The sequence below is a fragment of the Dermacentor silvarum genome, chromosome 1, assembly GCF_013339745.2.
Source record: "Dermacentor silvarum isolate Dsil-2018 chromosome 1, BIME_Dsil_1.4, whole genome shotgun sequence".
NCBI lineage: Eukaryota > Metazoa > Arthropoda > Arachnida > Ixodida > Ixodidae > Dermacentor > Dermacentor silvarum.
The window spans coordinates 72,607,693-72,630,732 of NC_051154.1; the positions used below are offsets into that span (position 1 = coordinate 72,607,693).

A 23,040-nucleotide genomic window follows, 5' to 3' on the forward strand; every position below is an offset into this window, starting at 1 on the left:
CACGCGGAAACATTCAGCACACGCTTAGAATGAGAGGGAGCATTTTTTGTAACCGATTTTATGCCAATATTTCTTTATCGCCCACTTGGGAAAATTCGCTGTTAAATTTTGACACTAAGGGGAGAGATTGAGCAGCATGAGATGGAAGGACAGGCAGCTTTGCGAGACTGTTCGACTAGCTGGCTTCCCTGTACTGAGATAAAGCTGTAAAGGAAAGGAAAAGCTATAGTAGAAGAGACGAGATTAAAAAGGAAGTAATCTTGCTCCATAAACGCGAGAAAACGTGGCACTCTTAAAGCCTATCACGTGTATGCTAGCATGGGCTCCGCGTGGCATTAAATAATGCCTATTCCTTCGGCACTGGTGTGGCCAAAAGTCCAGGCTACATGTCACAACCCTGGCTTTGAGTAGAAAATGAAGTATCTTCTTTGTGACCGCGCTCGCTACAGCGCTCAAAGAAAAGAGCTCTTGGCTGTGCTAGACAAGGTGGGCAAACACCCTTGTTCGCAAAACTGATTCGCTAGTCTAGAGGGTTCTCAACAGAGGTGGTTTTAAAAGCGTTCATGCGCTGGGTGTTGAGGAACGTGCCTTTCCAACCAAACTTGAGCTTTCATTACCAAAGGGGGGGGGGGGGGGGGTAATATGCAAACAATATGGCGTAGGTGCGATGTGCGCAATTATTTTGCGGGGGAAAAAGAAAAGGTGGGTTGTTCCTGTACTGCTTCCTGCGCGGCTTCCCAGAGACTATGCGCGATGAGTGCTATTCCACGCGACGTCTACCACCCACCGTCGTTTCCTGTTGCAGGCGGCACGAACCCCCTGCAGGTGAAGCAGCTTGACTACCACATACCGGCCAACACCCGCCGCCACAAGACCGACAAGTTCCTGCTCACCCAGAGCAGTGATGCCACGCTCGTGGTGCGCCGTGGTGCTCCTGTCACTATCAGCGTCCAGTTCGATCGGCAGTACGACGGGAGCAGGGACCAGATTTTCCTCATCCTCAACACAGGTAACCTTACCGCTTGCCTTTCGCGGTGCCGGCACTTGTAAGCTAGTGTTCTGTAAAGTGCACCGAATTCGTGGGGTCCTCGCAGCGCCGCTCGTAGCGAAGGGGCAGTACGAGACCTTTTCTCTTTAGGTGGATCGCTTCCGTGAAAGTGTCCTTGTTGCGTGCAGCCTCACTGTAGCGCGCTAAGGTATACGAACAGGACACGTAAGGCGAGGCAGTCTGAACAGCATTCAAAAACCTACAGGTCAGATACGCAAGGCTAGAGCCCGCATTGACGGCGCTGCTTTTACGTAGTTCAGGATGTAACATTTGCTCTGACGAAAACTTTTGGGGAAAAAATGTGTACTGATGCGTTGGAACGAAAAATAGAAATGATATAACGTTCAAGTTAACGAAGAGCGCACAAATAGGACGTGTTGGACATGCGGTGGACATGTGCGAGCATGACTTGAACGTAAAGTCATCTTAGTGTGCTATCATTACTTTGGTGTTTTACCGCCCACTTTAGTTTCTCAACCCGTCCGACATCTTGAAATTTTCAACCGCAATAGAGCACAGGTAGTAAGCTAGTGGAAGCAATGCCTTAGGCCACGCCTTATATTGCGCTTTAACGCACATTCACGTGTCTTAGAAACAAGGCCGAACATCTATACTCGTCAGGCATACACAGTGTAGTTCACCGTCGTCCCAAGTCACCAGAGGACAAAAAAAAAATGATATTGTCTGATTCCGATTTGTTTCAATTTCATCCCTTGACTTGTACAGCGCCTAATGTGTGACGGAGATAACACGAACGATGCAGGGCTGTATTTGTCTCAACTGCGTGCGCAGCGCCCGTCTGAAGGTTTGGTCTATTGTCGACGTATCCCCGGCTTTATAGCAAAACGCTCCGTTATCTACCATATTGGACCGAGAGATAAATGCAAGAAGTCTATTTAGAAAGTGCCAGCAGATGTCCGCCTTAGTCCTGACTCGCCTAGCTCGCTACTCTGCGCTGCTAGATGGGGAAATGATAGAGGCGTACGAGATGTTTACCACGAATAGGACATGAACGTATATTACGCTTATGATTGGCGGGCATATCACCGGATCTCGGGCATTTCTATATCTTAGCGTTTCGAAAAGTAAAGTTTGTTGCGGTTAAAGTAGCTAGTCTCACGAGATGCACGGGCAACGCGCGAGGCTAGCGTGGCACTCATGGAAGTCCACAGAGAGCCAGTCCGACGCTCAGTTGGCGCATCGTCGCCACTGCGCGCAGGTCTGGAGCCTAGTGAATCTGATGGAAGCCGCGTGCGTCTGGAGGTGCCCAGCACGCGCGGCTCGTTCTTCTCCGCGGACAACTCGCCCTACAGCATCTCTCTGGTGCTGACCGAGAAGAACAGCGTCACGGTCAAGGTGATGCTGCCGCCGTGCGCCGCGGTTGGCCTCTGGCGCCTAGAGGTTGAGACACGGCTGCGCGGTTCCGGAGACCCGTCCGACAAGTGCCTCTTCAACGTCAAGGAGACCTTCTACGTGCTGTTCAACCCCTGGTGCCCAGGTTAGTACAGTATTCAATAGTGGTGACACCAGTCTATAAGAAATGGACAACCAACGTTCCGCGGAAATCCGCATGGTGGAGTGAGGTTCTCAAGAACCCGCATGGGCTTTATTTTACTTTCGTGCTAATGTCAGGTGTATGCCAACGTTTCCATTGACTAGTGATACCACCTTTCCACGATCTGTTAGGAAGCGTGGTCATGTCTACAGTTTTCTGCGCTTCCTAACCAAGTATGCATGCCGCTTTCAAACAACGCGTAAAGAGAGAGAGGGAGAGAGAAGTCGTAAGAACGAATGCTGGGCATGCTCTAAAATACGCACGCCGCGTTGTTATCGATGCTGTTTCCTACGATAAGCACGTGTCTGTTCTTGGCTAGAAGCCCGGAATGAAGTAAGTGGCGGGCACAGCCGAACTCAAATCGAATAGTTGAAAATCTTGAAGGATCGTGACAGTGTTTGAGGTGCAAGGAAACGCTAGACATGACCGCAAATCCTCAGAAATTCTTAGCTATATGGTGTGCGGGCGCCCCAATATTGGTGTAACCAATCGTAACTCAACGCTCAGAGAAACTTTAGAGCGTGCAGCGTGCCAAGCTGGAGGAAGGAATGAGAGTAAAAGATAAGAAAGGACAGGAGACAAGGAGAAAGACTACGTAAAGTACTTTGTGGCTGCTTGTTGTAAAAAAAAACGAGTTAATAAAACAATCATACGGAACTTTTTTTTTCTCTCCGACAAGCCATTAACTGCGCGTTCACCATCCCACTGGCGCCAACTGTACTTTCTTTTTATTTGAGCCTGAACAAACAAAATGAATGATCATAAATGAATATACGAAGCAAACCGCTTGCACTGTGTTGCCGCCGTCTCAACTATAGCCAGAGAGAGAAACATGCTTAATCTTTTCAGATGTGAAGATGCAACGCCAAACTGGATGAGAACCATGTGAATCCATCTGATCACATGTTTAGTTTAAATGAGCGGCCTTTGTTCTTCCGACGTGTGGCATCGCGTGTACGAGACTGCCAGTGCACAAAATGTTACGATATTTTCTGTGGCACGCGTCGGCTTAGAACCTGCAGACACTTCGATATTTATCCACCGATGCATGCCATCTGTGTGCTTGGCGATTGTGACAATAAAATGAAGGTAAATGTCAGCTAGACCTGCGCTGCTATTTGCTTTTATTTGCTTTTCAGAGGACCTTGTTTACATGCCACAGGAAGACCTTCTGCAGGAATACATCTTCAACGAAACCGGAAAACTGTACCAAGGCAATTATGACTACCCCACAGGAAAGCGTTGGTTCTTCGGGCAGGTAAAAAGAAACAAAACAAAAAGCTTTCTCCCAGTCAAAACAAAAAAAGTATTTCGCACTAGCTATCTTAAACGCGCTTCTCCTGTGTTACAGTTCACCGACGTCGTCTTGCCCACGTGCAACTACCTTTTCGAGCTTGGCAACGTGAGCGTCAGCGACCGAAGTTCGCCCATCAAAGTCGCCAGAGCACTGTCGGCGCTGGTAAGAAAGGGTCTCTTGTGGGTACGCTCATCTCACTTAGATTACACGCAAAAGAAACTACAATTTCTGAATGAATGTTATGGATTTTTTATTTTTTTACTTTCTATGCTCATTGACGCTGCAGCAGTATATAAGCTTCATGCTGAACCTCTGACTAAACTGCAATGCAAGCCCGCTTCATGAGAAATAAGTATGTATTATTTGAAAATGCAGTGACTCAGGCATTCTAGGCGTTTTATGTACGCCGTGAATTCGTTTCTCTATAACGCTAGCGTCTCAGACATTAATTATTTCAGCTAGGTAAATTAAAAATTCATATAACTTAGAATCTGCTTAGTAAAGAGGGTATGCAATCTACCCGGAGATCGTGTGCGTCAGTATCCATTCTTCTTTATTTTTCAACTGCAGAGAAGGTTGCAAACAAATATTGTGCGTTAAGAAGGCGCATCGGGGTTTTCTCATACGATAGCTAATAGTAGCCACAAAGGCGAGTCATTCTTCAGCAGGCTATTCGGCAGCGACCTCTGATTACCGTGCCAAAAGGCTTATCCATCACTCCAAGTAATGGACCGTGGAAGATCAGGGCCCATATTCACAAACTATTCCCTATGAGCAGCCTACCATTGGTTTTCACTGCGGCGATCGTATCATTATCATACTGATCGCTATCCCAGCCAGCACTAAGCGGAACCTATGGGCGATATTCTGTAAGAGTCTACCTAGTGGACTGTCCATTTCGGCTGTCGCTGACTGGCTGCTGCTTGATGTGCAGGAAAGGTGCCAGCCAGTCTCCTTCCTGCACGTCAAGCAGCAGCCAATCAGCGACAGCCGAAATGGACAGTCCACTAGGTAGACTCTTACAGAATACCGCTCCATGTTGGACACATTGCTGGGCCAAAGTTGTCCAATGCTGGATATACGTTGTCCGATGTAGGGCCAATGGTGTGGCTTACATGGACTTAGTTCTCTGTGCTCCAAGGGGTCACGAGTAGCAGGCGCCCATACAGCGGCCATTGAGGAAACCCCCATAAGTAATATAATCTAATCTTACCGCTAATCTTTTACCGTGAATCCCACAGGTTGACTCGAAGGACGAAAACGGCATCCTGGTCGGCTCGTGGGACAACAACTACATCGACGGTGTGTCGCCTACTGCCTGGACGTCCAGTGTCACCATCCTCGAGCAGTACATGCACACCGGTGGTGCACCCGTGAAGTACGGCCAGTGCTGGGTCTACTCCGGACTGGTAACCACATGTACGTATGGGCGCGGCAACACGTTCAAGAACGAGGACGAAAGATTGTCAGCACTGCTGATAATTTTCGCTTAACGCTGCGAGTTACCTCGCGGTTGCCGTTATAGTTAATAGCGACCGGATCATCACACAACTCACAACTTTCACGATCCTTCTGGAAAATAAGAACAGAAAACATGTCGAAGAAAGAAAGTCGCATTGTCTAATCATGCTAATTCTGTGCTGCGTAGTTGGGCTAGAGGAAAAACGTATTATACTCAAAGCATTTCCTAAACGTACACATAAATGCGCAGTCAGGTTCTCAAATTAGTGATTAAAGTTAAAAAAGACTGGCTGGAAGTAAGTTTAGCTGTAACACTCCCCCACCCCCCGCTTCTTTTTTTTTTTTCTTTTGCTACACGCGCGTGCTGAGCTAAGAAACAATTATGGCCAAACCTTCCGTATGTGTTTCGCATAATAACGTGCGCGCATCTATCGCCCAATCGTGGATTGTGCGAAAATCATAGAGTTGAATTTGCATAGCGTGTAGTACGCCTATAGTGCCATGCTTTGCTGACAGCGTCTATAGTGACAGCTGGAAGCCTAGCGTTTTGCATATCACTGATCCTTGTTGACCCCAGTGTGCAGAGCCCTGGGAATTCCCTGCCGATCCATCACGAACTTCTCCTCGGCGCACGACACCGACGGCAACCTGCTCATCGAGCGCTTCTTCGATGAAAACAACAACATCATTGCCGGGAGAAGCGAGGACTCTATCTGGTACGGCTACTTGGAGGCGACGAAATAGCCACTGTGCACGCGAGCATTACACGCTTCCTCTTTGCGAGGTGACAGTGTAGCCGTACGCGGTATCAAGGCACCCTAACTATGAACGTTTGAGGACAGCAAGGCTGTTCGCTCTTGTTAATTGCGTAACACCAGCTCAAAGGGATTTCGCCCAGCGAAGAAAGTGCTTTGGCGCTCAAGTGTATTCCATAATTTCCACTCGTCGCGGTTGCTCAGAATTTTGCCGTTGTGGAGCTACGCACAAGGTCGCGGGTCCGATTCCCGACGAAAACCTGTCCATTTAGAAATAGACGCAAGAATCTAATATGACTAAGCTCAATTCGGGGACAGGCACTGCGCCGCCTCTCCTTATTGTCCAGGTGTAACTCTGGGACATGAAATCCGATCAATTACTGCTGGCACCAAATTTTCATACGTGAGGGAACTTAAGCCCATGCCTACCACACGCACCCCCGACCATGCACTCGATGAAAAATTGTCTACTAAGAGCGTAAGTAGCATCATGAACCAACGTGGTCTTATGCCTTTCGGTGCGGAATTTCGAACCACGCAGTGAAATTGTTGCCATTATTTCTTCTTACGGGGGTTTTACGTGCCAAAACCGGATTATGAGGCATGCCGTAGTGAAAGGCTCCGGATTAATTTTGACCACCTGGGGTTCTTTAAAGTGCACTACAACGCAAGCACACGGGCAATATTCCATTTCGCCTCCATCGAAATGCTGCCGCCGCGGCCAGCATTCGATCCCGCCATCTCGTGCTCAGCAGCGCAACGCCTTAGCCGACTAAGCCACCGCGGCGGGGCTGCCATTATTTGCAACATAGTAAGCAATAATGGCATGCTGCCCTTACTGTTTACTTTTCGTTGTGCTCAATTGAATTCTTGCATTTTATTTCGTTGACGTTGTACACTGATAAATGTTGTACGATTGCCCCTCTGAAGGAACTTCCACTTGTGGAACGAACTGTGGATGATGCGTCCCGACCTTCCCGGAGACTACGGTGGCTGGCAGGTGATCGACGCTACGCCGCAGACCCTCAGCGATGGTACGGAGGGTCTCAGTTCTAACTATTTATTTCGTTGCAGGGTTCATGCGGCACAGTTGTTGCGATCCATAAAGTTACATGGTTCATATTTGTGTTCTTGTTTTTCGGAATCCATACAGAGCGTTATTCTTCCTGCAATACTTGTAAATAACGACATTCAAATTCAGCAGTTTGCGTCACGCTTATCACACTTACTATTTCATTGGCATATAAGTGCGCACTGAACTATTACTAATGCTCCTCATTACCGTTATCGTGCAAAAAAAAAAAAACACACAAAAGGCGCACACAGGCCTATGCAAACCATTAAAGGCGTTACCTTACTTATTTGGGAAACGTTGAAGCGCAAAAGATGGGACAACAAGAATGACCACAAACTTCTACATTTTTCAAATATCTCTCACCAAATGGCTCAAAGGAATACTCTTCTAAACGTTACCTTGCCACTCCCTGAATATATAGGATTCGAGCCATACATAAGTTCTTTCGATCTGATCTGTTACATTTAGGGATGTCTGCTTCTGCACACAGGACTTTTCCGCGTGGGACCGTGCCCTGTCTCAGCGATCTACAATGGACACCTTGAACTGGATTACGACACTCGGTTTGTCTACGCTGAGGTTAACGCCGACCTGGTAAGCTGGAAACGTGACCCGGCCACCGGCCAGTTCAGGCAGACATCGATGAGGAACTATAACGAGGCCGAAGCGTAAGTGCACACGCTTCCTCCCTGTGTGCTGCTCGCAATGCATCTACGTTGCTGTCACAATTCTAGGAACGTCAAAGAAGCCACGTGAAATAGGGAATGCGCGGCAATAGAAACATCTGAAAAACTACTGCGGAATGGGCGCGAGAGCGTATTCTAAAAGTAAACTCGATAGCTTAGCCGCCCACGTATCAACGTAAAATTTGTTGAGGGCAAACATGTCTGCTGTCGACAGCATTGAAAAGAAGTTTCTGAAATTACTGTCTTGCGAAGAGAGTCATAACTGAAGGTTCACTAAATACCGAATCGTCGTAAGCTGTGTTTGAGCAACGTAGATAGGAAGCTGCCAGTGATCGCTCGGCGTGTTCCTGGGTAGTAAATTATTCTCGTCGTTTTACGACTAATCCGCTTCGACCCGCCGTGCTGACTCAGTGGTTACGGCGCTCTGCTATTGTTATCTAGCATTTTGTGTCATCACGAAAGCAACAGCAGTGGTTATTATTATTATTATTGATTTGAAAACATATACATTTGACAGGAAAGGGAAAGCGAGAAGCAGGCAGTGGTTCCAGCTGCTCTCTTAAAATGCGTAAGCGTTTCTATGCCTACTCAACGAGGTAATCCGTCCGTCCGTCACGTAAGACGAATCGGTAGAAAGAACTTAATGTATAACACAAAATTAATTCGAAAGGAAAAACGTTGGTGGCTGTGAGTTTCGAACCTTAAAGAGGAAATAATTTTTCTGGTAGCCCGTCCTTACGCGCTGTTCTGACTGTTGAACTAGAGGCATGTTCCGAGTACAGTGACTGCCAAGCACACATGCTTTCCGTACACTGAACTACCACTCAGCACGTAGATTTTCGCAGCTCCGGCTGGCCACGTTACAAACGCTCGGAAAGCGTTCATTAAGCAACAATCCACATCGACAGTATTTTAATGCATCCCGTTTTTTTTTTCTTTTTTTTTGTGCAGCGCGGGAATGCTCATTTACACAAAGAAGATTGGAGAGATGACTGAGCATACGGCGGAGGATGCGGAAGATTTGACCAAGTTGTACAAGGGCGTCAAAGGTAAAACGACTAACCGGCGTTGCAGCCTGATCACAATGAAACATGCTCCCCTGAACACTTTTTTTTTCTTTCTCACTATCTATTTCTTTATTTTATTTCGGATTTGCCTCTATCGTATTTCTTTGCTTATATCCCTTATCCCAGTACAAGGCAGCCAGCTGGTTTTACACTGGCTAAACTCTCTCTCTTTCTCTCTCTCTCTTTTTACACTTCCTCCTCCTCGTCCTGCAGAGGGGAGAGCATTGAAAAGACGCTTCCACTAACCCTCTTTTCATAAAAGGTAGCAAGCGTGTTGACCTAGCTCTCACTTCGCTGTGAGATATCACACATCCTTATGTTCATGTCTTAGTGATTCAAAAGGAAGGTCGGACTGGTGGGTTTGTTGGTATGGCATATTGTACAGTATAGTGCAACTAGAGCGCACAAGACGAGAGAAACTAGACACGAAAGAGAGAAACTAGAAGCGTAGTGAACCGAGTGCCTGCAGTTGCCTGTCTGTTTCCTTCCCCCTTCTCTGCTTCTGTTCCATGTCTAGCTACATATGAGCAGTAATAATGCTCGGCCACATGGCCACCACCTCCTGCAGTGAAGCCCAACAGGTCGGTGATGGGCCTGTCTGGCGCTCCGCCTCCGGAGGACGTCGAGCTGAAGATGGAGGAGATATCGTCGGTGCCAGCAGGACAGCCGGTCCGGTTGGCCGTCACCTGCACGAACCAGTCCAAGACGCCTCGCAAGGTCACGCTCACGCTCTCCGCCCACTCCGTCTTCTACACCGGCGGCGAGTACAAGATGCTCAAGAAGCAGAGCTTCAACGTAGAGGTGCCACCCGGAAAGAGTAGGTCCTCACTCTTTCCACGCACTAAAGTTGAGACCACAAAGCAAGCTCATTTGCGTCCCCCCCCCCCCCAAAAAAAAAAAAATCAGAACAGTTTCGTTTGCAACGCACCCGATATTCCATGACTTCATACGACTGCACGGAACAGACGCTTCCACGAATAAGAAACAATTAATCACACTGAGTCATCAGCCCCGGTCACACAGACCATCTTCTTTTAACTCAACCTGCATTGAGCTTTAAGACGCAATTGATGCATGATGCCTGATAGAGTGCAGCGGAATTAAAATCCAATGTGCCTTTAGTAGCCCACCAGAATGCAATAACAGTGCATGAAGAAGGGTCAAATGAAACGAGAAATACGAACGCTGTATTTGCCTCAATTCACCTAAAACCCGTTCTCCCTTTGAAATGACTGCGTTTACGCGCTAGATCTGCGTCGAGTTTGTGCATCCATCAGCTCAAGTTACAAATATGGTCCGAGAACTTGCTAGTCCTCACAAGGCTACAAGCTAGGCCGATCATTCCATAGCTTATGAGCTCGAGCTTAGCGCTCGTTGAAGATAGTGGCCGGGGAGGTGGTGATGATGACAGTGGACACTTCCCTGCTCGTGTGTCCACATACGACACTTTTTCCCTCCAGAGCAGGCAGGCGTTGCGCCACGCCTAGTGGCAGTCATAGCGCTCTTATTTTTCTGATCTCCGTGATCGCTTTGAGTCTACAAGCCTAATGAAAAACATATTAAGAAGAAGAATAACAAAGCCCGCTTCGGCGTGCATAGGCATTAAAGTTTAAAACAGATAGCGGTTCAGACCTGCAGCTGTCTTTCTCTGTGTGAGATAATGGTATGACTGAGGAAGGATCCAAGAGCTCAAACTGACACCTTTGCCATGCGAATAAATCCGCTAATTATTAAAGGCCTAAAAAACCAGTTTCGCGTCATAAATTTTAACGGTGTTGCGCTCTCACGACGTTCCATGCGCACAACGCGTTGGCTACGTTGAGTGGGCCATACCAAAATAGCATGTCCTTTGCAGCCGAGACTGTATGCCTGACTGTGACGGCTGACGAATACCAAACCAAGCTGGCCCCGCAGAACGTCGTCAAACTGTTCGCCCATGGCAGCTACGAGGGTAGCGGCCAGGGTACCTGGTACCGCCAAACTAGAATCACCATCGGAAACCCTACCATCGACGTCCAGGTAAGCGCTCTACGAGACCATGCTTTTTTTTTTTTTTTTCATTTTGTAGACGTTCGGGCTCACAAGATCGGTGCTCGTGATGAGGGAAAGAGAGCTGTGGCGCAATACTGAAAACAGATGCGTGCGAAGTTCATTAGCGACAGTGCGGTGCCCATTTCTGGCGGGCGAGGCCTCACGGGCGCGCGGGATGTGCCAGTCTTTCCCAAATATGAGCAGTACATGTAGCGTGCACTGGGCATCCGCGGCACATCGCGACAACGTATTTCTCTTCTTGGACCAAGTCCTAGCACGCGTACTTTACACGAGAACGTCTTTACTACTACCCAGGACTTAGCGCTGCGTTTGGAAAAACATTTAGACGAACTAATGGCTCTCCATGAAGGTGCATCTGACTGTGCGCGATATGTACTACGTAGCACGAGGTATAGACGAACGCCAACCGTAACCGGAAGAACTTCAAACAAGGGGTTATGGCACGCTACTATTCAAGAGCACCGGATTGCTTCTTGTATAGGCACAGAATCTTAGGGTGGTGGTGGTATAAACAAACCTTCGCATTGCAGTACCTTTTTTTTTTTTTTTTTTTGTTATAGTGCCCGCATCAACTTGTTCGTCGGTTTAATCGTTTTATCGTTCCACGTTTCGGTGCAGCCTTTCTCAAAATTTCAGAGGCCACATACTCAGCGGGTGACAAGCTGCTGTGGCGATGCATTTCCATAACGGCTCTACTATAGCTCTGAAGGTCTAGATAACGAAATGCACTATTTCTCTTAATCTACAGAGCTTTACGGAGCCGAACTTTCAGTAGGCGGGTCCCCAGTATACGATCTGAAGACATCCTTGGTGACGCCCGCAGTGCACCTGAAATGTTTAACAAAGAGAGCAAATGTTGTTTCCAGCGACTAAGCTCTCAATAAACTTCTGCTTCGCGTGCTCACCGGCGTAACATGTCGCACTTTGCAATGATGCTATGGCGCAGGAGTGAAGCCATTGTTTTAATTGATGGCGCGTTCCCTCCTCATAAACTCTTGCAATAACTTGCAGTGCAGTGTTCACCATCATGGCTATATTATTCTGTTTCTCCGTGCTACAGGTACACGGACCGGTCAGCGTGTCCAGACCTATGGAATACTGCCTTTCGTTTGACAACCCTCTCGGCGTTCCCCTGACCGGCTGCAGTCTGACCCTAGACATCCCTGGAATGCAACAATCCCACGTTATTCCTGTGGCGTAAGTGTTTCGGCCATCCCTAATAGGGTTTATCTTATTTTATTTTCTTCTTTTTTCTCTGCGCGATCATGAGCGTTTATGTGTGCGGGACAGCGAAAAACAATAGAATCAAAGAATGATGGAGGAAGGCGGATCAATCAGCATACCTTAAAAAATTCTGGTCGCTCTTATATAAAGAAAACTTTTTTTGCGATCATGTAAGCCATATTAAAGAAAAAATGAAAGCGGGAAGCGAATGATGGCCACGACTTCCATGACCTGACCAGAAAACGCCCTCTTCTTTATTACTGAACGATCTTATTTATATCCGGTAACATAGAGCGGTATAGCATTAAATAACTATCGCACAGACGTGTCATTCGGTGCTTTACCCAGATACCTTCTAATATCAATCAAAAGAAACCACATTGCGTTGAGCGGCAAACATGATAACGAATTCTCTTGCGGATGTGCAAATGAGGTCTCTCGTGAATGCCAAATTCCCCACCGATCACAGCTCAGACGGCAGTGAAGGCACTTTTGTTCTTTCTCAGAATGTCTGGCTTGCGTGAGTGCCTTTGACTCTGTAGCGGTGCATTGTCCGAGCACGTCTTTCCCACCCTCCACCTCTCTCTCTCTCTCTCTCCCTCCATTCTTCTCATTCCCCTTTTCCCTTCCCCCAGCGTAGGATAGCCAACCGGACTCCTAACTAGTTAACATCCCTGCCTTCCTTTTATCACCCTCTCTCTCCCAAACACGACATTATAGGGAACACGGATGGAGCCACGGAAACACGCACATACATAAAAAAGAGAAAGAAAAACCCCAAGACAAGAATATGTATGATTCCAGAAGAAAAGAAGTACATCCACAGTTACAGCGTTTTACTGAGATTGGAAATTGCCCAGGGACATTTGTATTTCTTTTTCTTTTTTCCTGTTTCTTCATGTGTGTGTGAACTTTATGAGCTAGAACAAACGTCACAATTTTCTTTTGTCATTTTGCTTGCAACATTTGCATCGTTTCGCGCATCTTCATCATGTTTTAGAAAAGGAGTAGCCGGCGACGCTTACAGACGCCAACATCTCATACACTATTAGACAGCTTTAGTATAGCGTTTCCGCTGTTTCCGCAAGCAAAACGACTATGGACACTCTATACCCATATTCTCTATTACGTTTTGAGCAGAGTGCTCCGCATGGAAAACAGGATGGCCAGCGCCAAATTCTGTGGCGCCGTCTGGCATATGGAAAACAAAGTACTTTCACGACAACGTTGGCAACTTTTGTTAGGCCTGGCAGGGACAGAACAGACAGACGGCTGATTTAACTGACGACGACAAAAAAAGGGCCAATGCTTTCTTCTGAAAGAGAGATGAGACTTAGCGAACGCGGATTTTGTCATTTATATTTTTCTATGGCCACGAAGAGCAAGTAAGAAGGCCGAATTCGGATCGAAGCGGGCGGCTTGTGCCCCACTGTGTTGTTACGCTAGCTAAGCAAGCCACCCAAAGTCCGCCACTCATAACTCAAAAAGTTAGCCTACGTACGTAACTCGCAAAGTCTTCGTAGCGTTCTGTGCATACGCGTTTTGGACCTGCTATTTTGTAGCATGCGCAAGGACTTTGCGTACGTTATACTAAAACTCTCTTAAGAATTCTTCCTCGTCGTCCAGCACTAATAGTTATAAATTGAAGAATGCATTAAAGAAATCAACTAATTACTTGCAATCATTATTATTATTATTATTATTATTATTATTATTATTATTATTATTATTATTATTATTATTATTATTATTATTATTATTATTATTATTATTATTATTATTATTATTATTATTATTATTAACCAGCAGAGCAAAACAGGAGAAGGCACAACTATTCAAGAGACACTCGAATTAACGGCTGCGCTTCTATTTCTTTTTCCCCCGCAGGGACGTGCCTGCGAAGGGAAAGTTCGAGTACAAGAGCAGAATTATTCCGAAGCGTCCTGGCGAAAAGTCCATTCTGGCAGTGTTCAACAGCAAGGAGCTAACCGATATCCGCGGAAACAAGGTAGTCGTCGTCAAGTAAGCTCTTGCCAGCTGCAACACCAACTCGACAAAAACGGCATTCTCGGCGTAACAAGCGGCCTGCTTTTCAATCCGTTAAACTAACTACACGTCAATAAAAGATCCTGGGAGCATCGACTTTGTTGCCTTGAGGTACCTTCATTAATAATGGTTTGCACACACACACACAACACGTTGTACCACGTGAATAATCCAAACTTCCAATAAGACCCTCACGTTATTAGGCAGATACTAGATATTCTGTAAGCTACTAAGTCCCCGGCGAGCGGGCTTCCGTGGAAAAGGGGTGACAGCTGAACAAGTAGCTTGACAGGAAAAGGTTGTTGTTCTTTTAGATGGTCCGGGGGATGACGCCTGCGAGGAAATTAGGAACGGGGCATAAGATAAGGTAGAATTAAGTCCTGCACACTTGATTCACAATACTTCGTTGAAGAGGGTCATATATAAAGAAGCACAAAGACTTGGACATAAACACACTTTGGAGAATATATGCCAATGTGATATTTGCTACTCTCAATGTGCCGTTGCGACCGGTGTTTGGTACTTCGTGACCACTGTTGGGTGTTTTGGGGTGAAACGTTTATTAGGCTTCCTTATTTGCGGAGCAGTTCGTTTCCTTTATTTATATAATGTTTAAATTAAACATTATAAATAGCAAGAACGCAACTGCGACCTCTGAAGAAGACATCCCTCAAAAATTTCCCAAAACATTCGCCCAGCCATCGATGATGATTGGGTGATCCCGACAGTTATACGATGAGGCGGCCGTCATGCTCTTATTGGCGATACTCGGTAACTTCGTCTACGAGGTCCTGTGCGAACGCCTGAACAGAATCATGCCCCTCCCCTCCTCCTCCTCCTCCTCCTCCTCCTCCGACAACAATGCGACTAAGGCCAATAAACAGCGTTCCCAAACAAACAAAAACGTCGCCAAAAGTGACCCTACACTTTCACCCCAGAAGGAGGTCTGAAATGGCTTATTTATGCTCGAGGAGCTATTACGAAGGCTTTTGCCTTCCGTATCGAAAGGCCAAGAACAACTGCAAGTGGTCACGAGGAAACAATCGGCCACATCACATCGCTGCAGGACTTCCTGTTCTTTAGTCGGTCTCTTTCTAAACTTCATCGTGATTAGCTCAGTTGCCTGTGTTCTCTCCCTCAAGCAACATCCTACGGCAACCAAAGGTACTAGGCAGAATTGCGATGTCATGGAATGAGGTGCTCGGCAACCCACCATCCTGGAACAGTATTTGAGAACATTTTCATCGTCATATTCAGCGTTTCACTTTTTCTCTCAACTTCTTCGCCGTCCTCCTGTCTTGGTTCCTGTTTTTGCTGACCATCTTTTTTTTTTATCTCTTTAACCTAGACGCTAAACGGAGAGATTGCTCTTCTCCCTCTGTTCTTGCTATTTCGTAGGAAACGGCGTGTCCGGAACGTGTATGTTCTGCGCTAACTCAGACTTTTGTGCGAACCGCTGTCTTTGTTTTCATGCATTCGACGTTTCAAGCGCTCCTCTAGGCTTGTGTCGTCGCCACTCGATCAAAACACAGAATGTGCTTTGATTTAGCGGTCGTGCGTCTGCTTCCACTATTGCTCTGTCCCAGTTGCTTGCGGCTGTCATCGCGTGGTCCTTGTGGTCTTTGCATCTCCGTTCCGCTCTGTATACCTGTACTTATTTTTCCAGAGACACCTTATAAACTTGTGTTCGACACAAGTATCTCTTTAACAGCACCACCTAACTGCTTGCGGCATTCTAGATTCCCGGCTGCCTTTGATAAAATACGTGATTTGAGTACTTCTTTTCGCACAAGAACTCATCACCCCTCACCCCCCTGTACACACACACTCAATCTTTCTCTCATCTAGTGGTTCGACGTTGCCTCGCAACAATTAAACCGAACTTCACGGGTACACGCACGTAAATTCGTGTCTTTAGTTACGACTTGCAATGAATAAAGGTGTCACAGCAGGCGCTCACGGACAGATTACAGGCAAAATTTGTGCTTTAGCTACGAAGAACGAAGCTATCAACCAGTCCTTTTTCTGCCGCAGTACACCTGCGTGCTTTTATGTTTACATTCATCTCATTCACAATTTCGTTTTGAAGGCTGATGTGAAACTGTCGCTCATGAAAAAGGAACGTCTTGAAGTTCACCACAGCTTTTCCAATAAACGACGGATTTTGTTTTCTTGAATTTTTTATATGGAGACGAATGTGGTTTCACTTTTTTTTTTTCGCCCATTTAAGGAGTACAAGAATTTATGGAGCCCCAACGTTGTGCATATCAACTGTCGTTTCTCGATAGGCACAAGCTGCACGGCACGCACAGGCACGCTATTTGCGCAAAAGCAGCAATTACACTCGTTAAAGAACGCCGACACGTTTCCCATTTTTGTTTTACAAACAAAATGAACAAACGCGCGAACTGCAAATAGCAACGCCCTAACGCCGTGACCTTCGATGTATATACCTTAACAAGAATAACCAAACCCTTGACTGCGTTCTTGTCTTTCGAATATTGCGCATAATACACCTTAACATAGGTCGAAACGCGAAACCCGCGAACGTGAAAAAAATGAATTTATGTAGAGTATTTGATGGCTCCACTTCTGAGTGAGGCAATTTTATTCGTATCCGAGCGGATGAAAAACTGCGGTAAACAGCAGTTAGTCAGCGCCCAAGATGTCACTGCTTTATTTCTTTCTCCGTAAATACAAGCTGTTTTTACGACGTGGTATTTATACTACTGAAACTATCGAGCCAAATTCAATCGCCAGCAGCCTGAACTCTCAAGACAGGTGCACAAGCACCTTCAGCCGCAGACGTTGCGTGCGCGCTGGAACGCAATGCCAAATTCACGCACTCTGGTCTATGAAGTGTCGTGAAATACGCAAGGAGGCGCCCACTTTCTTTCTCAGACGTTGTTAAGCAGAAGGATATTGTCACGAGCAATGGCAAAGACAAAGACGTTGTAGTGGGGCTGGGTCACAGGCTCTCTTGTCGGACTGAAAACCTGCTGGAACCTGTGCGCTCTGTGCAGTCTTGACTAGGCAAGCGCTAGCCGTTCACGGTTAATTAAATACTCCCCGTAACATCTTTTTGGTGGAGGTGCGGGGTATATCATTTTGTCCAGAAGTGCCTGGGTTGGCGCCGGTATGACAGGTTGGGTCATGGGCTCAGCGTCAGCAGTGAATGAAGAAACAGTACATTCTTCCAGAGGTGACAGGTGGGCTAGTGAAATTCCTTGAGAGAGAACATGGGTCGAAGTAGAAAAGTTGAGGACTGGAAGCAGCGTTCTGTTGTTGGCAACAACCACTATGGTATGAGGAAGCGCGATGTTGCGCGAGAGGATCAGGTCTGTGAGGGGAGCGACCACATATTCACCATCAGGGACCGGTGGGAACGGTGACATAAGGACGTAGGTAGCAGCCTGCGCGGGTAGTCGTAGAAACTCCATGGAACGTAGGCGACTGTGACTTGATGCGGCGTAATCAGGACACAATGGCAGTTCGAGCCGCAAAATGCCAGTAGAACAATCGATGAGGGCAGAGTGGGCGCTCAAGAAGTCAATACCAAGAATGACATCATGAGGGCAAGCGTAACAATATATATCCAATTGTATCTCAGAATTGGCCGCAAAGATTGAAATCTTGCTGGCACTGAAAGAAGCAATCAGCTGCCTTGTTTTCAAGATTGAATAGTTGTTGCCGTTGCGGTCGACTGTAGAAGCACTCCTGGAGTTTGTTCAGTGTTGAATCCTCTACAGCGTATCTACCTAACAAGTACGACGAGATGCTTGCTTTCGCGACAGCGCATCAATCATGTTTGCATAAATTGCAATGCCTACGTGTGTTTACTGCTTCGATACGTGTATAGCCGTTTTACTGAGAATCTGAGGGGCCCGGCAAGCCTACGACCCTACGCTATTCAAACCAATGGGTAGCCTTAATCGCATGGTGTGGGCGTTAGCTGTGGAGCCAGCGCAGGTCATGGGCTACCATCCTTCACCGCACGCAGACAAGCAACAAACCACGCCAAAACACTGCACTGGGCTAATAATTAGTGCTGATTGGTCTTCGAGCAAACACAGTAGCGGCTGGTGAAGACAACCGAACGCATACTCTGGTCTAACTGGTGGCGAAAAGTGCGATAACGAAAAAGAAACGAACAGGCGCTCGCGACCTGAGGGTGCTTTCACCGTCGTCGCCACTGTCACAATCTCGCCCCTTTCGCCGCCATATTTATTCGTCGTGTAGTCGAAAAGTTGTTCGCGCTGCTCAAATTGTCGTTGCAGTTAAGAAAATAGTAGTGTTGCTCTTAGACTCCGCAATGAAAGTACAAAGATCTGTTACGGCTCCAAGCAATGCCACCAGGAGTGTAAACCTATAGCCGGTATTTTGTGGCGATGCCTTATGCCTTATTCTATACTAGTCTTATCATCTACCGCTCACGGCCGGCTGATCCCGTTGATAACGTGAGCGGACCGTCGCTCTGACCACTGACCAAGCGCGAAAAGCGCGAAAAGGCATTCGCATCGAAAAGGCATCGCTACAAAATACCGGCCCGAAAAAGTCCTTTCAGTGACAAAGCCCATTTTCTTTCTGGTCAGTTCCAGGCCTAAATAAAAGAAAATAACGGGTTAGCGCCAGGTGGGATGACCGGCGTCCATGCAAAAATGTAGATGACCAATTCACCGCATGCCTGCTTCCAACCCTGCCAGAGTGCATCCCATAAGGGACGCGCTGTCCCATTTTCGACCGCGAACACACTCGAGTCCACGCTAAAGGGTGCTGTCTTCATCAGTGTGTGCTGCTAAAGCGGTGAGCTTACGTTCCCTTTTAGCTTCAAATTGCTGACCACGACCTCGGTAGAAAGACAACAGGAGGCAAAGAGACAGCCGATACGATGAAGAGTGGGCTGGTCTATGTTCCTTGCATGCAAGGAAGAAATAGAAATGAAAGGAGACAAGACACGAGAAGCAGGGGTAGGATTCATGATCGAATACAGGATTCCCCGCACCCCTACAAAGAAGCTCAGGCGCAATTTGAAGACGCATGCAGCTTTTATGCAATAGGAGACGCCCTTGATTACTCGAAGAACTCCGACGTGCGATATACGCAGTTATTTTCAAAGAAAAGCAAACTGCGCCCTTCATGGCAATTCATTTACGAAATTGTCTATATCTGCAGAGTCAATCTAGATTCGCTGCGGACACACACCTTAATTTTATAATGGATTACATCTCCAAGCTTAGAGCAAAAGGCCGCTGTTCTGGATTAAAGGGATCCACTAAAGAAAAAAGTTGACTCGCCATCGCGGCCCTGCGAAAGTGTGTGTCCGGCGGTGCTGTTGAAAACCACCGCTACAACTGCTGAGGGGGGTATGGCTTTAGAGAAATGGTAGTAGTGCTATTTTAGAGTAATTGTAGTAATAGGAGTAATGGTAATTTTGACAGCACGCCACCTCCCATAGCGGTGCTGCAACAACATTGAAATCAGTTGCTAGGGTGGTTATTTTATATACGAAAGGCTAGTGACGTCACTCCGCACGTTGCAACCTGCCGTCGCCACGGCAGCTTGCGCAACAGTAATCTTTACCGGGAAACGTATGCGGGGAGCGCTGTTATCAGGAGCGGCTTATCATCAATTATGTTGTTCGGATTCTTTTGTTTTGAGCTTGTTCTTTATTGAAAAGTACGCAGTTCTGCATGTTTTATGCGTGATTCCAAAGAATGTATGCACCGTTTGCTTCACTTTTTTGACTGCTTGTAGCCTCTGCCTTTTGGGGGTGTGAGACTGTGAGCCATTTCTCTGCCTTGCCCTGCCACCGGGATCGGCCCACCATTGTTTTCTATCGACGTTACGCCACGAAGAAATCCCTGGATCGTAGCCATGGACAGCTTTGCTGTAAAAATAAGGTTCAGCCCGTACGAGTATATGAGCCTTCTACAATACCAAAAGGGCCACTCTTGCTGCGAGAGGGAGGCTTGCGAAGTCAATGAAAACGCAAAAGCAAAAGACGCGTGGCGACGCCACCTTGAAGCTCCCGCATCAGTTTCACTGATGTTAACGGCGCCTGCTAAGGCCTAGTCAATTTTAATATCGGCAGAAATGGACTACCTTGTAATCGAAATAAGACAACGGGTGCGACAGTGAAGAAGTTGGCACTGCGTCTCGCAGTGGCCTGCAGGGCAAGCTCTCGACGTGGAAGACGTGGTGTCTCTTGAGGCATCTGATCGACCCGCTGAGTAGCAAAACTGTGACCAATCGCAACCTTACCAAAGTATTGAACACGTACAAGGGAGACGGCCGCAGGCTCCTGGAAGACCTGAAGGCGAAGTACCTAAAGAAAGAGAAGGGCCAGTAGCCGGTGCCCGAGAGGTACGAAGGACCCGACAACGACGAGCTGGACCGGCCGTTTACCATGACGGAACTGTGGACAGCGATAGATGAAAGTAACAAGAGAAGTGCACCCGGCAGGGACGCCATAACTTACAAACTACTCGGCAACATCAGCGGTGCAGCGGCCCGCGGCCTCCTAGAGCACATCAACGAAGCCTGGGAGAGCTCGCGGTTGCCGAAGGAATGGAAGGATGCCGAGGTCCGCTTCATTCCAAATCCCGGCAAGGCCCTCACGATAGACAACATGTGGCCCATCTCCCTCACGTCCTGCGTGGGGAAGGTGATGGAGCGCATGGTCCTTCGCCGGTTGCAGAATCACCTCGAAGAAACGGATCAGATGCCGGAGATGATGTACGGCTTCAGGCAACATCTCAGCAACCAAGACGTGATGATCCAACTCCACGAACTGGTCGTCAAGAAGGCAACAAGGCATACGCCGCGCAGGATACTCGCCCTTGACCTGAAGGGAGCGTTTGACAACGTGTCCCACGCGAGCCTGTTGCAAAGTCTGAACAAGACCAGGTGTGGCCAAAAGACATTCGGCTACATAAAAGATTTTTTCTCAAACCGAACGGCGACCATCAGGATAGGCGAGGAGAAGTCGGACGCTGTCGAGCTCGGCTATAGGGGCACCCCTCAGGGATCGGTCTTGTCGCCCCTGCTCTTCAATCTGGCCCTCCTGCCTCTGCCCGATCTATACTCAAGCAAATTGAATGCTTGGACAACGCGTTCTACGCCGACGACATTACGGTGTGGACTGCCCGAGCCGGGTCCGATGCCTGGATGGAGGAAGCCTTGCAGCGGGCGGCAACAACCGTGCACGAGTATGCAAGTCGTGCGGACTGAGCTGCGCTCCGCAGAAATCGGAGCTGCTCATGATCCAACCGGGAAAACCAAAGAAGGAGCTGCCGCCGAACGTGATCATCACCATCGACGGAACGGCCATCAAGCCAACACAGCAGATTAGGATTCTCGGTCTACTGCTTCAGAGCGACGGGAAGCTTGCACACGCCGCCGTCACAAAGATCAAGACTACAACCGAACATATATGTAGTATGCTTCGGAGGGTGTCTAACAGAAACCGAGGCCTTAAAGAGTACGATGCCATACGCTTGGTACGCGCGTTCGTCGTGTCGTGGGTTACCTACTCCGCCCCGTATCTCCAGCTGACGAAGGCGAATAGGGACACTCTAAACACGATGCTTCGTAAGGCAACGAAGCAAGCACTGGGCATGCCCATATACTCGTTCACGCAAAGGCTGCTAGACATGGGCGCCCACAACACGGTGGAGGAGCTCATCGAAGCCCAACTCTCTAATCAGAGAATCCGGCTCAGTCACACAGAACACGGACGAGCCATCCTACGCAAGATAGGATGGCAGATCGAGCCAGTACCCATCAAGGCGGCCCTTCCGGAAGACTGGAAGACGACCATTCAGACCAAACCTCTTCCTCGGAACATGACGCCGGGCAAGGACGACGAGAGGCGCACCGCGCGGGCTAAAGCCATGGCCCGGAAGCTGAAAGAGAACCCCAGGGTCCTCTACGCGGACGCCTCGCTCCGAAAACACAGTGGCCGAGCAGCGGTGGTGGTTACGTCAAAAGACAGGCTGATCGTCAGCGCGTCCCTGAAGGCAACAGACCCCGCAGTTGCCGAAGAAGCGGCCGTGGCCCTTGCACTCGCACAGCCAAGCGTGGACACCGTGGTCACCGACTCAAAGGCAGCCTACGGAAGCTTCCGCAGGAGGGGGGGGGGGGGGGGGGGGGTAATCTCCTCCGCGGCCCGAGCCATTTTATCCAAGTGCAAGCCTCCGGAAAGAGCCATAGAGCTCGTGTGGGTCCCGGCTCACTCGCAGGTAGCAGGCAACACCATCGCCGACTACCATGCCCGAGAAATGTCAATCCGGGCAGAGCACGAGCCGGAAGAGCTACTGCACCCGGTTACAAGCTTTCGGGACATTACCCGGATGTACCGAGAGGAAAGGTGCAGACTGCCAGAACCGCACCCCAAACTCACCAGGCAACAACAGACCATCCTGCGTCGAGCGCAGGCGGGATCGCTTGCGCATCCCGTACTGATGAACCGCATGTACCCTGCGGAACATGATACGCTCTGTCCTTTTTGCAAAAGGGAAAAGGGCACCCTGCCGCACATCTTGGCAGAGTGCACAGAACTCAAGACCCCCCCCCCCTCCTCCCCTTCCCGCCAACACCCCCAATCCCCAACCCCTTGAACAATGGAAGACCTTCTTATCCAGCCCAGCCCTACCGATTCATCTCGCACTGACGGACAGGGGCTAGGAGCTGCTGGGAACATATGAGTCCCGTAACCAGGGAACCACCCCGTCTGGTGTCTGCGTGCACCACCATTATATTTTGGGCCCAATAAA

The 23,040-nt window shown here is 48.2% G+C and overlaps 1 protein-coding gene across 1 annotated transcript in view; it reads left to right on the forward strand.

Moving 5' to 3' along the window:
• The window catches only part of LOC119465745 (uncharacterized), an 80,061-nt gene extending 65,686 nt beyond the window's left edge, over positions 1 to 14,375 (forward strand). Inside the window, exons 18-30 of the mRNA XM_037726216.2 lie at positions 806 to 1,009; positions 2,268 to 2,546; positions 3,743 to 3,861; positions 3,955 to 4,062; positions 5,142 to 5,319; positions 5,939 to 6,077; positions 7,047 to 7,150; positions 7,682 to 7,859; positions 8,829 to 8,926; positions 9,513 to 9,761; positions 10,800 to 10,963; positions 12,057 to 12,193; positions 14,108 to 14,375. Of these exons, the coding sequence (XP_037582144.2) occupies positions 806 to 1,009; positions 2,268 to 2,546; positions 3,743 to 3,861; positions 3,955 to 4,062; positions 5,142 to 5,319; positions 5,939 to 6,077; positions 7,047 to 7,150; positions 7,682 to 7,859; positions 8,829 to 8,926; positions 9,513 to 9,761; positions 10,800 to 10,963; positions 12,057 to 12,193; positions 14,108 to 14,246 (2,096 nt within the window). The 3' untranslated portion in view covers positions 14,247 to 14,375. The remainder of the gene's footprint in view (positions 1 to 805; positions 1,010 to 2,267; positions 2,547 to 3,742; positions 3,862 to 3,954; positions 4,063 to 5,141; positions 5,320 to 5,938; positions 6,078 to 7,046; positions 7,151 to 7,681; positions 7,860 to 8,828; positions 8,927 to 9,512; positions 9,762 to 10,799; positions 10,964 to 12,056; positions 12,194 to 14,107) is intronic.
• Positions 14,376 to 23,040: the final 8,665 nt, after the last annotated feature.